At 37.9% G+C, this 17,901-nt stretch overlaps 1 protein-coding gene across 1 annotated transcript in view; it reads right to left on the reverse strand.

Moving 5' to 3' along the window:
- Fur2 (furin-like protease 2) overlaps positions 1-17,901 on the reverse strand; it is a 147,831-nt gene that overhangs the window by 41,244 nt on the left and 88,686 nt on the right. Inside the window, exons 6-10 of the mRNA XM_067136712.2 lie at positions 14,505-14,622; positions 11,752-12,074; positions 8,687-9,113; positions 5,344-5,531; positions 2,341-2,497 (exon numbers count right to left, since the gene is read on the reverse strand). Of these exons, the coding sequence (XP_066992813.1) occupies positions 2,341-2,497; positions 5,344-5,531; positions 8,687-9,113; positions 11,752-12,074; positions 14,505-14,622 (1,213 nt within the window). The remainder of the gene's footprint in view (positions 1-2,340; positions 2,498-5,343; positions 5,532-8,686; positions 9,114-11,751; positions 12,075-14,504; positions 14,623-17,901) is intronic.

Below are 17,901 nucleotides of genomic sequence, written 5' to 3' on the forward strand. Positions count from 1 at the left end.
TTAACAATATAAAGGTTGGATGTTAAAGAACTTACAGTCATTCTGTGTCATCACTAGATTCTTGTTTTTCCATGCTGCACTGTACACATGTCACTTCTGAGTCTTCTTTGCAGTATATCACTGGCATACACGACACCTAGTCTTAGTTTTTCTGTTTTTTTTTTTTTTTCCCAGTTGCAGTAGGATCTTTCGGGTCCTTCTAGTACTTGTGGAGCTGCAGAGAGCTCTTTATCAGGCAATCCTAACATTTGCCAAATGTTTCTCTTTTAGCCCTGTAGGGAGAATTTGAATAGCATTGCATTCTTGCAAATATCTTACGCGTAACTGTTGGCTTAGTTCTTTCAAATAATTACGCCTTTGAATGTCAAAGTTACCTTCCACATGCTTGTAAATAATATACAAATTAACGCCAGTAATGTTCAAGATAGTACAAAACAAAGTCATTGGCGAACGGTTGCTTTTGCGTGGAACTGAGTAACACTCTTTATACTGGTCAACTACATCACTACCACATTTGATTGAATTATAGAATGTCATGATATGTGGCTTAGAAGCATCTCTGCATTCCGGGTTGATATCACTATCGTGCATGTTGGAAATTAGAACCACGACTTTGTTTTTCTTTGGAGTACAGGCCACCAGAGTTAGGTTTCCTTTGAAGGAAAAGATGCTGGAATTTACAGGCTTTCCTTTTCTGATAAGTGTAGGAGGAATTTCTTTTTTGTTTTTTATCAGAGTTCCTACTAATGTTAGATTATGGTCTTTCAACATGGATCCATAAGAGGGATGGAAGTATACCAGTTATCAGTAGTTATTGACTGCCTTATGCCACTGATGGGTGCTATGATCCTCTTTACAACTGCAAGTCCAGAATTATCAACCCTGAAAGGTCTGTCAGGTTGTTTGCCTGCGTACACCTCCATATTAACCGTGTAAAATGATTTCACGCATGCTAAAGAATACACTTTGATGCCGTATTTGGCCAGCTTGTTCTTTATATATTGCCTAAAGGCACACTGTCCCCTAAATGTCTCTAGCATTTTTTCATCGAAGGTCAAATACTCACTCACAGAGAAGCTTGTCTTGCATTTCTCAACAACCTTTTCAAAAATGTCTTGAATGGGGGCGAGTTTGTCTAACAATATTTGTTGCTTGCATGTTTTGGCACCATCGAATCTTATGTTTCTTATTAGAAATTTAAATCGTTTTAAGTTCATGGTGGTTCTGAAGAACTCAATCTCAAACCCATCAGTTACCCATAAATCCATTAGGTTCAAATGGCATGCCTTGTAAACCACCGCCAAATAGAGAAGGCCAATAAATGCCTCTATCTCACTCCTAATTGTGTCTTGGGCATCACTTTGCTTCGAATACCCAGATCGTACTTCTGAAATACATTGGTTAGTAAATCTTACGTCATCCAACACTCATCCAGAACTAATATTTTCCATGCTTCTATTGGTGAGTTTGGTTTATGATGCGTCACCCCAGGTAAGCATCTCACTCTATTTCATGCAGGCGTTCTTGTATTTCTATTCTGTGGAGGACAGTGGACAGCCCATGTTGTTATGTTGTCTTTTCCAAGGTACTGAGGTCCTTGCCACTCAACTTGCTCCTCTTCATCAGCAGATTCCTCTGAACTGGAACTTTCTTCTTGTATTTGTAGTTCGTCTTCCATGTCATCATCCGATACAAGTTCATCAATTGCTTCAACAGCAGGTTCATCGATAAACAACTGGCGTCTAACCATTCCTGGATTTTGAGCTCTCTCCTCTTCTCTTGCCATTTCCTTCTCAACACTTTCTAAATGTCTTAGAATTTCTCATTCCCTATTTCTAACCATGATGCCTTTGGAATCAGTATATAAGAAGGCACTATTTACATGAAAATAAAGCATTACTGGCACTTTCTTACTACATTAACTGAATGAAAAGAAATAAAACTTAACTCATAAACACACACACGTCAGAGGTTTAGACCGGATCCGTCAAACAATGCACTCAGTCTAAAACTGAGGAACGGGAAAGGTGAATTGTTTACGCACACTGATAGTGGACGAGTCCAATGTAAGGCACTGAGGGGATGGAAGCCAGTGGCCTGCTAGGTTAAGAACTATAAACATTTATCTCTGAACCTGGTTGAAAAGACAGTGACAGGTCCTCTCCAGGGTTAAAGGGGCCCAATATCTAGTTCTTTGCCCACCCCACCCCTTTCTCCAACTGACATAACTATATTTAATTACTATTTGATCAATAAATACATTAAATTCAAGAGTCATGAGCAGGATTCATCATTACTAATACCCTCAGTATGAGACTAAAATTTGGGAAATTTTCCTACCCATAGTCTTCTGTTTCATATGTGTATGTGGGGCAGGCAGCATAGCAGCGGTTGTCATGAAGCACAAGATGGTGATCACAACTAGTACAGTGGTCAGGTCTGTCCTGGCAACTGGCACAGTTCTGCTCACATGGTACACACGTATTCTGTTCTAAATCTGTGAAAGAACACAAGAGTTTAGAAGTCACAAGTGCTGATATGCAGAAAGAAACAGGCCACCAAACATAACCCTGGACACAGATGAAACATTATGAACATTTAAAATGAACCATGTTTCCACTTTGATTAATTTAAAGAACTTAACATTCCAGTATTGAGCAAAAAAGCACTTTTTGACTGAACTTATCAGATTTGGAAATCCAGTGATTTAAGCACTCTCTCAAAGGTGTTTGTTTATTACTTCTGCACTGGCTGGTACAGTGCATAACAAGAGATCCACATTTTGCTTTGAATGAATCAGTTGTCAACACAGTAATCCCAGAGCCATGGTTAGAAAAAGTCTGGTACAGAAATGTACTGGAAAAGAATCAACAATCAAGGAACAATCAACAAAACTGAGAAACCAAAATCTACAATTCTTAAATGCAGTACATATTATTCATACAATTATCACAAGAAGGTTTGCATAATATCTGTGACTTTCTAAAGAATTTTTTAATATTCAGTATCAATTACAGAAAGCTTGCCTTGTCTTAAGGTACAGTATGAGGTTGTTGGTTTTGGTTATGAATTTGAACAACATACAAAAGGAGCCTACTTTTATATTTTTTATTTTCAATAGAGAATACCGTGCTAATTACTGACCAGCGCTGTCTGAATATTTTTTTTTTTTTTTTTTTTTTTTTTTTTTTTTTTTTTTGCTTTTAGTAAGTGAAATATTCAGACGACATCCAGTCACACTGACATCACATGAAACAAACCTTGGTTGCCCATTCAATACATTTAATAGTAACGTACAACACACTCACTTTCAGTAATACTAATAAGATAGGTTGAAGTAAAAATGCACTGTAATGCTTCCATTCCCCACTTTTTAGCCAGAAGATAAAAGAAACATTCCAAGACACTCAGTCTATTTCAGATTTTCACATATTGCAGAAGTATATCCAGAACAGCTGGATTAGCAGTACACCTAATTGTTCGAATATTGGCCCTTGAAGCTATTCCATCACATTTACAGCACTGCAATGGGCACCAGCATGGCCCTCTCATATCCCAACCTTCTCATGGGAAAACTCGAGATGGATTTCCTTGCCATTGAGTCTCTTTATCCCCCTAGTATTGTGGAGGTTCACTGATCTTTTTCCTGTGACATTATGAACCAAATCTGCTTGACTCCTTCCTGTACTGCCTCAACTCTAATTATGGTGTCCATTCCACTTGGCAGATCTTGCCCAATTCTCTCACTTTTCTTGACATCAACCTCTACCTCCCAGAATTGATACCTTTGTATCCATCAGACTCACAGCTATCAGCAGTATCTCCACTACAACAGTTTTCACCCGTATTACATAAAAAAATCACTACTATTCAGCCTTGCCACCCGGGGCATGAACCTGTTCAACTCCTGAAGTCCATGCCTCTTGACAGCCTTTCACCCAACCAGATTTCCTCAACCATGATCTTTGTCCCCAGACTCTCCAAGCTATCAAGGCCAGTACCCTTCACTACCACATATCATCCTGATCTTCACAAAATTTTAAAACAAGCATTCAACCCTCTGTCACCCTCACCTCACAATCATGATCTTCTTTCAAAAACTCCCACAGTCACATTCAGGCATCCATCAAACCTAAGAATCATTCTCACTCACTATGACCTACACCAATCTCCACCCCCTTCTGGCTCTTTTCTCTGTGAACACAATCGCTGTAAGACCTACATTCTACAAATATCCAGCACCACTTACACCAGCAACACCACCCATACAAGGTCATCATGACTGCAATTCATCCAACATCATGTAACAGCTTCAGTGTAGTTTCTGTCCAGTTTTCTACTTTGGCTTAAAAACCAACACTTTGTCTGTTAGATCATCAACACAAAGGTTGATAGGGCCAGTCCTGCTGCAAAAGCACAGCCATAAATGAGACAGACTTTGGTGGAAGCTACATTTTGTCTGGCCTGTATTAAGAGATAGATGCAAAAATACTGCATCAATCAAGAAATGGCAGCAGTTACCAGCCAAATGAATATGTGGCCATTGCAGTACCTGCAAAACCTGTACCATGGTCTTCCTGTCCCATACACATGAGGCACGATCAAACCACATTTGATCACTTTTTCATATTTAAAGACCTTCAACATTTAACTACATCCTCCCACACTCTTGCCCTTAGGGATTCCAAGGTTAGACACCAACTCATGCTCAGATCAAGGGAAGCACCCAGCCTTAACATTAGAGAACTACTACTTTTCTTTCCATTCTCCTATATTGCATATCTCCTCCCCTCCCTTTACCACACAACAGTATCTACTTACCAACTGTTCTTCTCCATCTGTTTCCTGTACATATACCTATATTTCAGACAGTTCTGAAAGAAGTTTGGTTTGCCAAAAAATGGAATACAAGATATACTTTATGCAATCAGTAGTTCATTGGGAATTGTAAAATTCTACCTGTACAGATAGTAATACTCAGCACTATAACTTACAATGTATTTACACAGACTGTAAATTTACACCAAAGTAGGCCTATATTTGATATTGTATGAAATCACTTTGTCCATGGTGGCAACCTGTAAAACCAGGGAAGGTTGATGGTTGCACAATATATGATCTTTTTCTCTTCTTACCTATACATTTTATTACAGTATGTGCATTTTGTGCATGACCACACCGTAAGCATATTTAGGCTAAATTTACCCATGGCTTTCAATTATAATTTCAAATAAAAAATGAAGACAATTTCATCCTATCATTTCTTTAAAGATGTAAACTGCCATAGATTGTACTTTTTTCTTCAAATAGGATGTTAATATGATCAATTACAAGATAGCTTACTCTCATAATAGCCTTCTGGACACTGCTGTAGGCACACGGAAAGGTCAGTTACTCGCAAATGAGCTGGAGCACAAGTGAGGCAGCTGTCTTGTCCAGGACCAGCACAGGTTTCACATGACTCGTGACATGGCCAGCATACACCACCCTGGTTAGGGAAACTACGTGGTGGACATCGGCTCACACAAGTGCTGCAACAATCATTGCCAAAAATAAATTTCAGTGAAGTGCTGGTTCTATGTTTACAACTACATGAAATCTTGGATTAAAGCTCCACAGGTGAACATCTTTATTGTGGAGTGCCTGGTGAAATGTTTGAAAGAGGATCATCTATTGCCTTTGACTAATTCCTCCAAAGGTTATGTGAAGAGCCAAACAACATAGAAGCAATACTAGATGCTTTTTTCAATGTACCCAAGCAAATGGTTTGCAATTCTAGTACTTTTCAAGTTTCCTGTCATTTTTAGTTGGCCTACATTGGACCACTCTAGTCAATTATACAAAGGATTTCTTGAAAATACCCACCCTTTAAACTTTTACTGATCTTGGTCTGTAGTCTGGTATGTGTGTATGTATGGTCCCATCATTATATATATCTAATCACAAAACCACTGTAAGATGGGGTAAAACCAATCATGATGTGTAAAACCGTTCATCGCACATTTTAAAATTTCCCACATTTCCATGCAACATAAATTTGCAGGAAAGCTCTCACTGAAACATTTGTGGCATTCCAATAATGCTGGAACAACAACAGGCTCCAGTAATACCATTAACAAGTTAACAGAAGCATTATTATTGGGACAACAATTCCACCTCAATTACCGAGGTTAGGAATAAAATGTAGAGCACCTGCTATTAACATTCCTGGAGGAAAGAAGAAGTACTTTCCAGTATACCTCGAAAATGCAGTCCAGGATGTAAAGGCTTGGAAGGCTGAGCATTCGGGTAGCCTTCAAGAAATGTGCTAAGTCATACGCAATGCTGAATGTTACCTTAAATGGGCAGTATAAATTCACCATCGGAAAGCAACGAGTTTTACCATTGGAAGAAGACATGCAGCTTGTGGAGTGCCTGGTGAAATGTGTGAAAGAGGATCAACCTATAAAAGGAGTTGATAAGGAGGGACATTATACATGTTTTTTTTTGTTGTTTTCCAGTCTTAAAAGGTAAGGAAGGCATGTTTTTTTTTTTTTCAGTCTCAAAAGGTCATGTTCATTTCTTTCCTGTTTAATTAATGTTACTGTACCGATAGTTTGTTAGTTGTAATTTTAGTAACTGCCATTTCAGATGTCTAAAACTGTATCAAATTTGTAAACAATGTCATGTTGAATAAAATAGATGTATAAAAATAGAAGAACTCAATATTTTATCAATTAGTACCAAAGAGGACTGTTAGTGCTAATGTAACTATTGATTGGATTCAGAAATAAAGAGAGCGAAACCATTATTCAAGCATATTATAACGACATACAGGGTAAAACTGATCAAAATACAAAATCTCAAATTTTTAAGGTGCTAAATATTTACAGCATACACAGCTGAATAGACACAAGATCAAATACTGTAAACACAAATTTTCAAAAAATCCTCAGATTAATATATCTCTGAATAAAAACCATCAGCAGTAACTTAATATATATCAACTTCAACAGAATAATACATAATACTACTGCTTTATAGTACAAGCATTTAAATAACATGTAATGGTAAAATTATGTTCAAGTCATTAGTAACCATCAGTTTTAGAAAATCAAGAACACTACAGTATAGCAAAATCAAAATGGGAAGCCAATGACATGCAAGTCATAATGCAAAGTTGCCAATATTGTAATCTATCAGTTTCATGTCCGTATTGATACTTGGTATCTATAATCACAAAGAATGGGTACCGTCCACCTAATCAATACTTTATTGTATCTTGTTACTAAGCAGTACCGGTTTCGACCTTCACAGAGGTCATCTTCAGCTGGTCATAAGATCTAAAGTTAACTTAAAAATAATTTTAAAAACATTACTAAATCTAATGAAGAATGTCACATGATGTGAGTGGTAGTCTTACTGCTGCGGGGTACACTGAGCAGATAATGCTACAGCATGTGTTGTTGCTGCATACGGTGTTGGCTCTGAATTCGTACCCATGCACGACAATACCAGGGCTCATGTAGCGCGCATCACCAGAGCTGTCTTGCAAGAACTGGACATTCAAAAGATGGAATGGCCAGGAGCAAGTCCCGACCTTAATCCCATCAAGCATGTGGGGGATAGGCTTGACAGAAGTGTTCGTGGGTGCCCTGTTCCACCGGAGACTCTCAAGAACTCAAACAGGCTCTCATTGAATAATGGGACCTGATACCGCAACGTGACCTCCGTCAACTTATACGGAGCATGCCACGTAGGTGCCAAGCTGTGATAAATGCTCGTGGAGGACATACACCATACTGAAGCTCTCCAACTGTGATAACCATCCACCCTGGAGGACTTATCACTTTGTTTTCGCCCCTATTTGGACATTTCCGTTTGTGTTCTGAAAATGAACGTGAATCCATCTATGTTCTTTTATATACAACGGTAAAGAATAATGGTTTAGTTGGTAATATACCTGGGTGTGAGGTATTGTTTTGTGGAGCATGGCATACATTCAAGAACATGTTCCCCCAATTTTTTTGAACTGTGTAGCAATGTAACTGAGATGATTCACCAAAATACACATAGACATTTAAAATGCAGTATACGGTAATCTAAATTATCAAAGTTAAAAATATGCTGTTTGGATGTACTTATTCAGCATTTTGGTTAAATTAATCTGAACTGACATTACCTAGGCCCAACGTGAGTGAAGTTTATATGTATGGTATCTTCACACAGTATTACACATCGATTATGGCAGCACCTATGGCCAATATTGCACGATGTTATGAGCTTGGGATTGGGTAGCACAGAGCAGATTTATCAAGGACAAATAATAATAATGTTATTAGTTTTAAGTCCTGCTAGCTACTTTTATGACTTTTAGAGACACTAAGGTACTGAAATTTTATCCACATGAGTACTTTATTGTGCCAGTAAATCTTTACCTTCAAATACTTCAAAACCTTCAAAATAGTGCCAGAATGGGCTGGGATAAAACCCAGTAACTTGGGCTCACATTTAAGCTACTCAGACCAGCTAGGGACAAATAACATCCCATTGGGAAAATAGTACAGTTTATTGAAATTTTGTGTTCATAGCAGCAGAATGTCTCTTCCCCTCTGATACTGAAAGCTGGATACAATTTCCCTATCAAAGCTGAATTGTGTGAGAAAAACAATCCACTAACAGTAAACTATCTAATTATGTAACTTACTTGTCCAGTTTATAATGTTTGCAGGCTATGCATTGGGTAGGTCCTTTGCCATAGCAGCCCTGAGGATCACATTCAGGATCACAGCTATGAAGCACCTTTTTACTGTTGTCATCTGACTCCATGAGATTATCTTGTGGAAACTGAGATTTGTCATCATCATTCAGTGGAGCAACAGAAGACTCTGGTTCACTCCCTGATACACTATATATGTTAGGGAAATTCTGGAATCCTGGGTTGATGTTGTAATATCCATTGCTATCTGATGAAGGAGGAGGAGATACTTGAGGAGAATTGGGGAATACAAAACTTGATTGTGAGCTCTGTTGTGATAAAGCATGAGGAACACTGCTGAAGGAGGTAGTAGATCTCAGCCGAATGGGATTGGTTGCTGTACCGTAAAAAATGAGCTGCCATTTCTTCAAAATACCTGTAGAGAGAAATCAAATTCTGTATTAATAACTTTCAGTTATTTATGGATTGAAATGTTTATTCATCAGAAAAAACATAAGCCTGTATGAGTATTGAAAAAGAACAAACAGTTGTCAGATCAAATCACATAGGTATATACCTAGGTAGAGAGATAGAATTATGTGTTTATCCCGCTTAAATCTTATCCTAACAATATAGTTGATCCGTTATTGGACATTATAAATTTTCCAGCTAACTCATTCCTGGTTGCCGGCATTTCGTCCCAGTGTGCTAAGTTGGGCTCATCAGTTGGTAAATAGCACACCTACCAAGAGGCATGGCTCCAAGTAGCCTACGCAGTGGCCTCCCCATATGCACTAGCCAAGGTATGCACAAGTTCAAGGATGCATAGACTTGATTAAGAACAGCATAAAGTAAGGAACATGGTGAAGGACGATGAGTGGTTGAAAGACAAATTCATATAAAGAGGAACCATATTTCACCTGATCTGGCTGCATCAAAATAAGGGGAGATGATGAAGAGTACTCAAGACTAAAAGTAATTTATACTGATAGCAATATCAAAATAAAATAAAGTAGGATTTTTTTTCCTTTTGCTATTTGCTTTACGTCGCACCGACACAGATAGGTCTTATGGCGACGATGGGATAGAAAAGGCCTAGGAATTGGAAGGAAGCGGCCGTGGCCTTAATTAAGGTACAGCCCCGGCATTTGCCTGGTGTGAAAATGGAAAACCATGGAAAACCATCTTCAGGGCTGCCGACAGTGGGGCTCGAACCCACTATCTCCCGATTACTGGATACTGGCCGCACTTAAGCGACTGCAGCTATCGAGCTCGGTAGTAGGAAAATGATCCTATGATAGTCCTGTATATGAAAGAAAATGGATTTGTTTGAAATTTATAATTGAAAACTCAATGAAGTTAATAAAAGCAGTTTGCAAATAAGGGCTAGTGTATGAACTAGGAAGAAAACAAATTAAGAAAGTACATGTGAAAAGGAAACAGGTAACAGGAACTTTTCAAATGAATGAAAGCTTCTTGTCAACCTCCAGAAAATGTTGAGCATTTTCTAAAGGAAAAAAAAAAAAATATATATTTTTTAAATGCATTTAAGAATAATTTCTTCATTCATCAGATAAGTCTAGTGTGACATTCAGTTAGTGATAAAGATAGGCCTACATGAGGCCTTTAATAGATGTGTCCAGAATGTAAGGTTACAATGGCTAGAATTCATTTAAATATAATTTATTTGACAAAACATCTGAAAAGTGTGGATAAGTTCAATATTGATATTTTTGACATTTTACTCTCTCTGCCTATGAAAAATGCCAGAAAATTTAATGTGTTCAGTTCATAAAAGTTAAGAAACTTAGCTTATTTGATGTACAGATTAGTTATTAGCACCTCTAAGTCAATGTAACATGGTTTTATGTTACTTCCTCTGTGGATCAGTGGTAAAGTGTCAGCCTCTGGATCCCAAGATGGAAGATTCAAGCTGGCAGAGGTAGTTGGACTTTTGAAGCGTGGGAAGAAAATTCCATTTGACACTCCATGTTGTAAAATGTCAAGCATGTAAAAGATCTGTTGACATTTGGTGTTCACCTGACAAAATTAATTAAAACTCAGCCATAGACATCCAAGAGAGAAGATTCGGTTCACTCTGCCATCCAGTAGACCTAGAGTACAGCAGAACATCAAAACTGTTGAGCAAGCAGCCATATAGCATCAAATTAAATTGCTTGCACATGGTAGCTGAAGCCATCATATTATTATTATTATTATTATTATTATTATTATTATTATTATTATTATTATTATTATTATTATTATTATTATTATTATTATTATTATTATTTAAAAAAATTGTCCACACACTTGTTAACTCTGACTACTAGCTGCTGTATCCCACAGTTACAGAATTCTGCCGCATGCTGTTGGAGCCACACTTACACTTCATTCTAGATCTCATCATCATCGTGGAAGTGTTGTCCTGCAAGAAACAAGTGGAAGTGGCAGATATTGTTTTCTCATTTGTCTGAAGAAGTTCATCAGTCATCACAGATGGCCCACCCTCCTATGTTAGCCATGAACATCGGTCCTGCCTTCTAAGAATTCACAGCATCACTTTGTTACATGTTGTCAACTCAATGTTTCCATAAACAGGAAGAATTTCTCTGTGAATATCAACTAGGCACCCACCTCTAGCTAGGAGAAAACATATGACGGAGAGCACTTAACATTTGGTGGAATTCTGAATTGGTGCAGTCATTGCTAAGACATCTCACTTGAACTAGACTCGAAATAACAATGAGGAACGGCCACAAGAGGAGAGCAGAAGGATGAAGGTCAAAACCATTATAGCTAAAGTACCCACTAAAATAATACCAACTTAACCTAAATAAATGTAAGTAGTGTAATTCTAATGATTTTGACACCAAAAGACTGCTCTAGAAAATGTCCCCTAGCTGCTTTGCTTTATTTCTCTCCCCACAATGTAAAAATAGTAAATTTATTATTTTTATCCTGTATATTACACAGTACCTACTTAAAGCACTTAAATTCTAAAATAACATTATCATCTTGAATGTAGTAATGAAAGTTAATGGATGTAATAGAAGTAATAGTGTGAGACTTACCAGGCTGATTGACATGACGGCTGCCGGCATTAATAACCTGAAGAGTCCAACGGCCATCAGCCTTTTCTCCCCAGTAGTGAACACTGAGAAAAGGCCAGTCATCAAAATTGGAGCTCACAACATCTCGTGGTCTCTCGAACAGTAGAGTGGAAGGTGTGCCCATGGGAGAAGTAAGTATAATACGCAGGTTGCCCCTTGGGAAGAATCGGAGAGAAATTTTGCACTGTACATGCTCCAGAAAACGCACCTCATTCAGAGTTCCACTGCATCCATTCACATCCATATGGACTTGCATAGTAGTACCATAAGTTGGGTCTATTTGCCTGTAGATAGAACCAAGACTTCATGTAAGTGATACTGTACCTAATAGATACTACAGATGGTCACATACAGTACATTGCTAGGATGATGCTACAATTTCTTTCCTTTTCTGTTCTTTTAATAATGCATATATAAATATCAGAGATATACACAATGTCAAACAAGAAAGCTATTACATATTTGTTTTGAATTCAGCATGAGGAGATTATGAAACAAAGAAAAACTGATGATGTTCAAAATTTGTGGAAAAGCTTTTGTTTGAAGGAATGGATAGTTAGAAATGGAACCAACATTTCTAAATTCTGTTTTTAGAGCTTATTATTAATGTGATTACGCTACTTAATATTTGCCTTTACTATCATTCAGTAGCATCATTTGAGAATCATTTAGATAATACTTTATTCTACTATTGAATAAATTACCTAATGAAATAAAACAGATTGAAAGTTATGCTCATTATGAGATTGCCGTGAATAAGTACCTGATGGAATGCTACTTATACACTGTAATCTTTGTATTTCAAAGTATGTTTAATATCTTTATATGTGAAAGTAAGTTCATGATCATCTCTATCTGCCTTTCCACTATTCTTCATCAAAGATGTCTTGAAAGCTTGCCACTCTCTTCCTTAGGTCTTGTTCAATGAGTTCTCTCCATTGTTTCCTGGGTCTACCTCTATGTCTTTTCCCTCCAACCTCCAGGTCAGTCACCAACTTTAGGACCCTTGTTTCTCCCATTATTTTCATGTGTCCATACCATGTCAGACTCAATTGTTCTACTCTCTCTCCCACCTGCATACACTTAGTGATTCTCGCATTATCATATTTCTTATTCGGTCCTGTGTGATCTTGACCAGCATACTTCTTAGAAATTTCATCTCGTCTGCCTGAATTTTATTTTCCTCTGCTGTGTTTTAAGTTGTTCTTAATCATTAATCCTACTGCATTCTTGAACTCTTTGCCTCTACTCCATACCAACTCTGTCCCATTTCTGAGTTTTTTCTCACCACTTCCTTTCCATTTTACTTTAGAAAGACCAAGAATATCTATATCCTTCCTCTCCATGAAATCTACTAATTACGGTATTCTGTTTTCCCATTCAGGATGATTATGTTAATGACAGCAAATTTTACTGTTTCATCTTTTTTTTTTTTTTTTTTTTTTTTGCTGGGGGCTTTACGTCGCACCGACACAGATAGGTCTTATGGCGACGACGTTTCATCTTTAATCCTCTTCTTAATATTCTACCCTAGTCACCCATTTCTCATAGTAACCCCAGGGGTGGAAGCACAACGCCTAGCCTTGATCTGGATCCACAATGAAGTTTCATTACAATATACTGGTAGGCTATTACTACGATGAGTCACCACTCCCAAGGCATTTTGGAGTTATTGCCAGCAGATGCTCAGGCTGCTCCTAACATGGAGTACAGACGCCTGTTGCAGTTGCCTCTAACCTGGGAACAGACACTGCTTAGTAGGTTCCAGTGTCATTTCCTACACTGCGTGCACTACTGCTCCACCTAAGAGAACTCATCCGCCCAAAGCCGCTGGTCCCTTTACAGTTATTTACCACCACCCAACACTCGGCATTGAGATGCTGGCTATATGGGCTACTCTGTTACTGTAGCTGTATAACAAGATGCTGGCCAGACAGACTATGATGTTAACTACAATATATAATTGAATGTATGCATGCATGTAGAGATTTAAATTGGATTTGTAAATAGTGTAACATGTATTTGTATAGTTTTGTATTTATTTATCTGATATCATTGGTACCATGGCACTGTAAATAAATAAATGAATGAATGAATGAATAAATAAATACATAAATAAATAGATACATAAATTACATACATACATAAATAAATGTTTTGTAGCTGATAATAGTCTTTCATTTATTTATCTCCATGTGACAATGTTTCTCCCGTGAACTACTGTATGTGCCTTCTAGGGCAAAGAAACACTCTTACATTCCTATTCTAAAAATACGGTACAATACAGTAATCAATTAATCAAAATCACATTCTCTATAGCCATGAGGTTACAAATGGAATGTAAGCTTTGTTGCTGATTCATGGTCTGAATTGAGTTGACCATTACCACTTCTTATTAGATTGCTTCATGGACAAGAAGCAGTCATCAGCACTATGTAATTTCTAGTGCATCTGATATCACAGTTAACACAACACAAGTTAAGTGGGAGTAATTCCAGACTAAGCTGTAGTCCTATGGTCACCTCTTCATGTTCACAAGTTGTGACAATATTGCCTTCTACTTACAGTCAGATAATAATCAGCCTACCCTTCATCATGATTTCTTGACATGCATAGAAAAAAATTAGTCCATGGATAGAGGTACTTCATTAATAAAATTTGATATGCACAGAACAATCTTCTTAAAAATAATTTATATAATTTAATTAAGCTACCTTTCTTCATTGATTTCTTGAGATTTACAGATATGCTGAGGGGGAACATTGGTCCACTGCTCAGCAAGGCTGACCATTGCTCCTGCATCCATTAGGCCATAACCAAACTTGTGGCTTACTGAAACATATATGGGAAGGATAAGGAAACTAATCCCTCAAAATATGATTGAAACATGGTTTTATAAATCAGCCATAATTATACTTTTCTTGAACATAATGAATATTTTACAATCTTCAGGGCCTTAAGTCTCCTGAATACAACAAAATAATTCATATAATTAGATTAATGATTGATTTACCAGTATTATGATATGATAATGTTAACCCCCCCTTCCACATGGCACTACAGCCCTAAAGGGCCTTGGCCTACCAAGCTCAGCCCGAAAGCCTGCAGATTACGAGGTGTCATGTGGTCAGCACGCAAATCCTCTCGACCATTATTCTTGGCTTTCTAGACCGGGGCTGCTATCTCACTGTCAGATAGCTCCTAGATTCTAATAATGTAGGCTGAGTGGACCTCGAACCAGCCCTCAGTTCCAGGTAAAAATCCCTGATCTGGCTGGAAATTGAACCCAGGGCCTCCCGGTAAGAGGCAGGCATGCTACCTCTACACCACGGGGCCGGCACAATGTTAATAACACTAAATCTAGAAGGGAGGATAAAAATATTTATAAAGGATTTCATTTTCCTTCTTCTGTGTTGCTCTGGTACAAGCCGCGTGTAGTCCCTCACTCTGTGAACCGCCGGCAGTTCACTTCTGTAGTGAAGTCATCTGCAGTATTCATTTGTTGCATGTGTGTTGTTAGGCTTTAAATCAGTGCATACCGGTCTTGTGTTAAGTGATAGTAGAGGGAGTAACAAAAAAAAAAAACATTCAATAAGGACAAACTCCACATCTTTAAAGTACTTTAAGCTTTGTTGGGGCCAAGAAAAATAGATCTAGGAAGACTATTAATGAGGACGAAGTTCTATTTTTTTGCTACTTCTTTTACATTGTACAGACTCAGACAGGTCTTACAGCAACAATGGGCTAGGACAGGGCTAAGAATGGGAAGGAAGAACAATGGCCTTAATTAAGGTACAGTCCCAGCATTTGACTGGTGTGAAAATGAAAAACAACAGAAAACCACTTTCAGGGCTGCTGACAGTGACCCACTGTTGACTCTCTCTCTCTCTCTCTCTTTCTCTCTCACATGCAATCTCACAGCTATGTGACCCAAACTGCATAGCCATCTTGTTTATCCTTTGTGTTCGTTCCTATTCTCCTTAGCAGTCTGACTTTGGAGACCAACATTGTACTGTGCATGACAAGTCTTTACAGTGGTATGTTCTGTTTTGTAATATTACCTACATGGTAATTATGTTCCTATCTATTAGTTCCAGGTGTAAATTAATGGGTTCTAAGCTGCTTCACAGATGTTAGGGACTGAGATGCCCTCTATGCCCTCTATCGGTTTATCGTTCAGTGATGAGACTATAGCTCAATCCACGTTAAGAAAACAGTATTGCTCTTATGGACCTACAAGGAATGAACACACACCCTCTGAAACACCCATAATTCCTCATGATTAAGGGATATTATACTGTACTTTGTAATGTATTATGAATGACAGATAAAAAGGATGCAGCATTTTTGTCTGCGAGTTATTAAAATAACTACATATCATTTTCTTTTTCATAAGTATATTCATAGGGAGGAAGCACAATGGCAGGAACAGCCATCACTTCGTTGCCTTCCTTCATTTTCCTTCTTCTGTGTTGCTCTGGTACAAGCCGCGTGTAGTCCCTCACTCTGTGAACCGCCGGCAGTTCACTTCTGTAGTGAAGTCATCTGCAGTATTCATTTGTTGCATGTGTGTTTTTAGGCTTTAAATCAGTGCATACCGGTCTTGTGTTAAGTGAGAGTTGGTTGAATATTGCACAGTATTTGTGTGTTCTATTATTTTCGTACTGTACAGAAGTATTTACTGAAGATTTTGGTGTTGTGGTGTGCAGCGATACGTCATGGCATAACTTGTACTGATAAAAAATTGCCGAGTGTTTTATTTGTGCTTGGTTTTGTTATTTAGCTGTTCTTCTTAAGTGCATTTTAATTTTACCACTGTTTTTTATGACCACATTTAATTTTTACTATTGTTTTTGTGAGTGATATGACTGCACAGTAGTATCCTGCGTTGCCTGGGGAAATTTATTAAATGCAATTAAATGAATCCCTCACTCCTCTAACATTTCTTATGTGCCATAATTTAGCTCTGATTCTGTACAAACCAAAACTAGCCCCTGTAAACCCCCTCCCTTCCGTCCCCAGTAATTCATAAAAAATAATTTGCAGTTTAGTTTCTTCCACTTTTTATCTTGAACTTAAATACTGAATTTCACAAATTTATGGGCTGCTGTTTTCCAGTGATGGTGTTGAGCAGAACCGTTCGATATGGCAACCCTGTAAGCGTAATACTGTTTTAACATGGAATGAACTATAGCAGAGTTGTCTATCTGTAAAATCAGAGAGTATGTATTAATAATAAAAGGATTTGTTCATAACTTGTCGTAAACAGTTGTTACACACGTGGAACAAAATATAACAACAGATGGCATAGCATACTTGTATTCCTTGAAAATGTAGTTATGATGGTGAAGACAATATTAGTTATATTAAATCATTTAAAGAGTAATTAGAGCAATTAAGGTCAAAAATAAAGTTAAAACCCAACCAAACCCCATGGCACTACAGCTCTTGAAGGGCCTTGGCCTGCCAAGCGACCGCTGCTCAGCCCGAAGGCTTGCAGATTACGAGGTGTCTTGTGGTCAGCACGACGAATCCTCTCGGCCGTTATTCTTGGCTTCCTGGACCGGGGCCGCTATCTCACCGTCAGATAGCTCCTCAATTCTAATCATGTAGGCTGAGTGGACCTTGAACCAGCCCTCAGGTCCAGGTAAAAATCCCTGACCTGGCCAGGAATCGAACCCGGGGCCTCCGGGTAAGAGGCAGGCACGCTACCCCTACACCACGGGGCCGGCCAAAAATAAAGTTAGACCTATAAATTACAGTATGTTCAAGTGCAAATGGTTAAGCTAATGTGTTTCATACACCAAAGTAACTTAGTGTCATTTTAATAATAATAATAATAATAATAATAATAATAATAATAATAATAATAATAATAATAATAATAATTCTATTGGTTTTATGTCCTACTAACTACTTCTATGGTTTTTCGGGATGCCAAGGTGCTGGCATTTTGTATTTTATGAGTTGTTCCGCATGCAAGAAAAAAAAAAACTGCTGACAGAAGGTTGATGTATTTGAACACCTTCAAATACCACCAAAATGAGATGGATCAAGCCTGTCAACTTGGATTCATAAGGCTACTGGCATCATTCTCTTGGACTCGCAGCA

This window comes from Anabrus simplex, chromosome 1 (assembly GCF_040414725.1).
Source record: "Anabrus simplex isolate iqAnaSimp1 chromosome 1, ASM4041472v1, whole genome shotgun sequence".
Classification (NCBI taxonomy): Eukaryota; Metazoa; Arthropoda; class Insecta; order Orthoptera; family Tettigoniidae; genus Anabrus; species Anabrus simplex.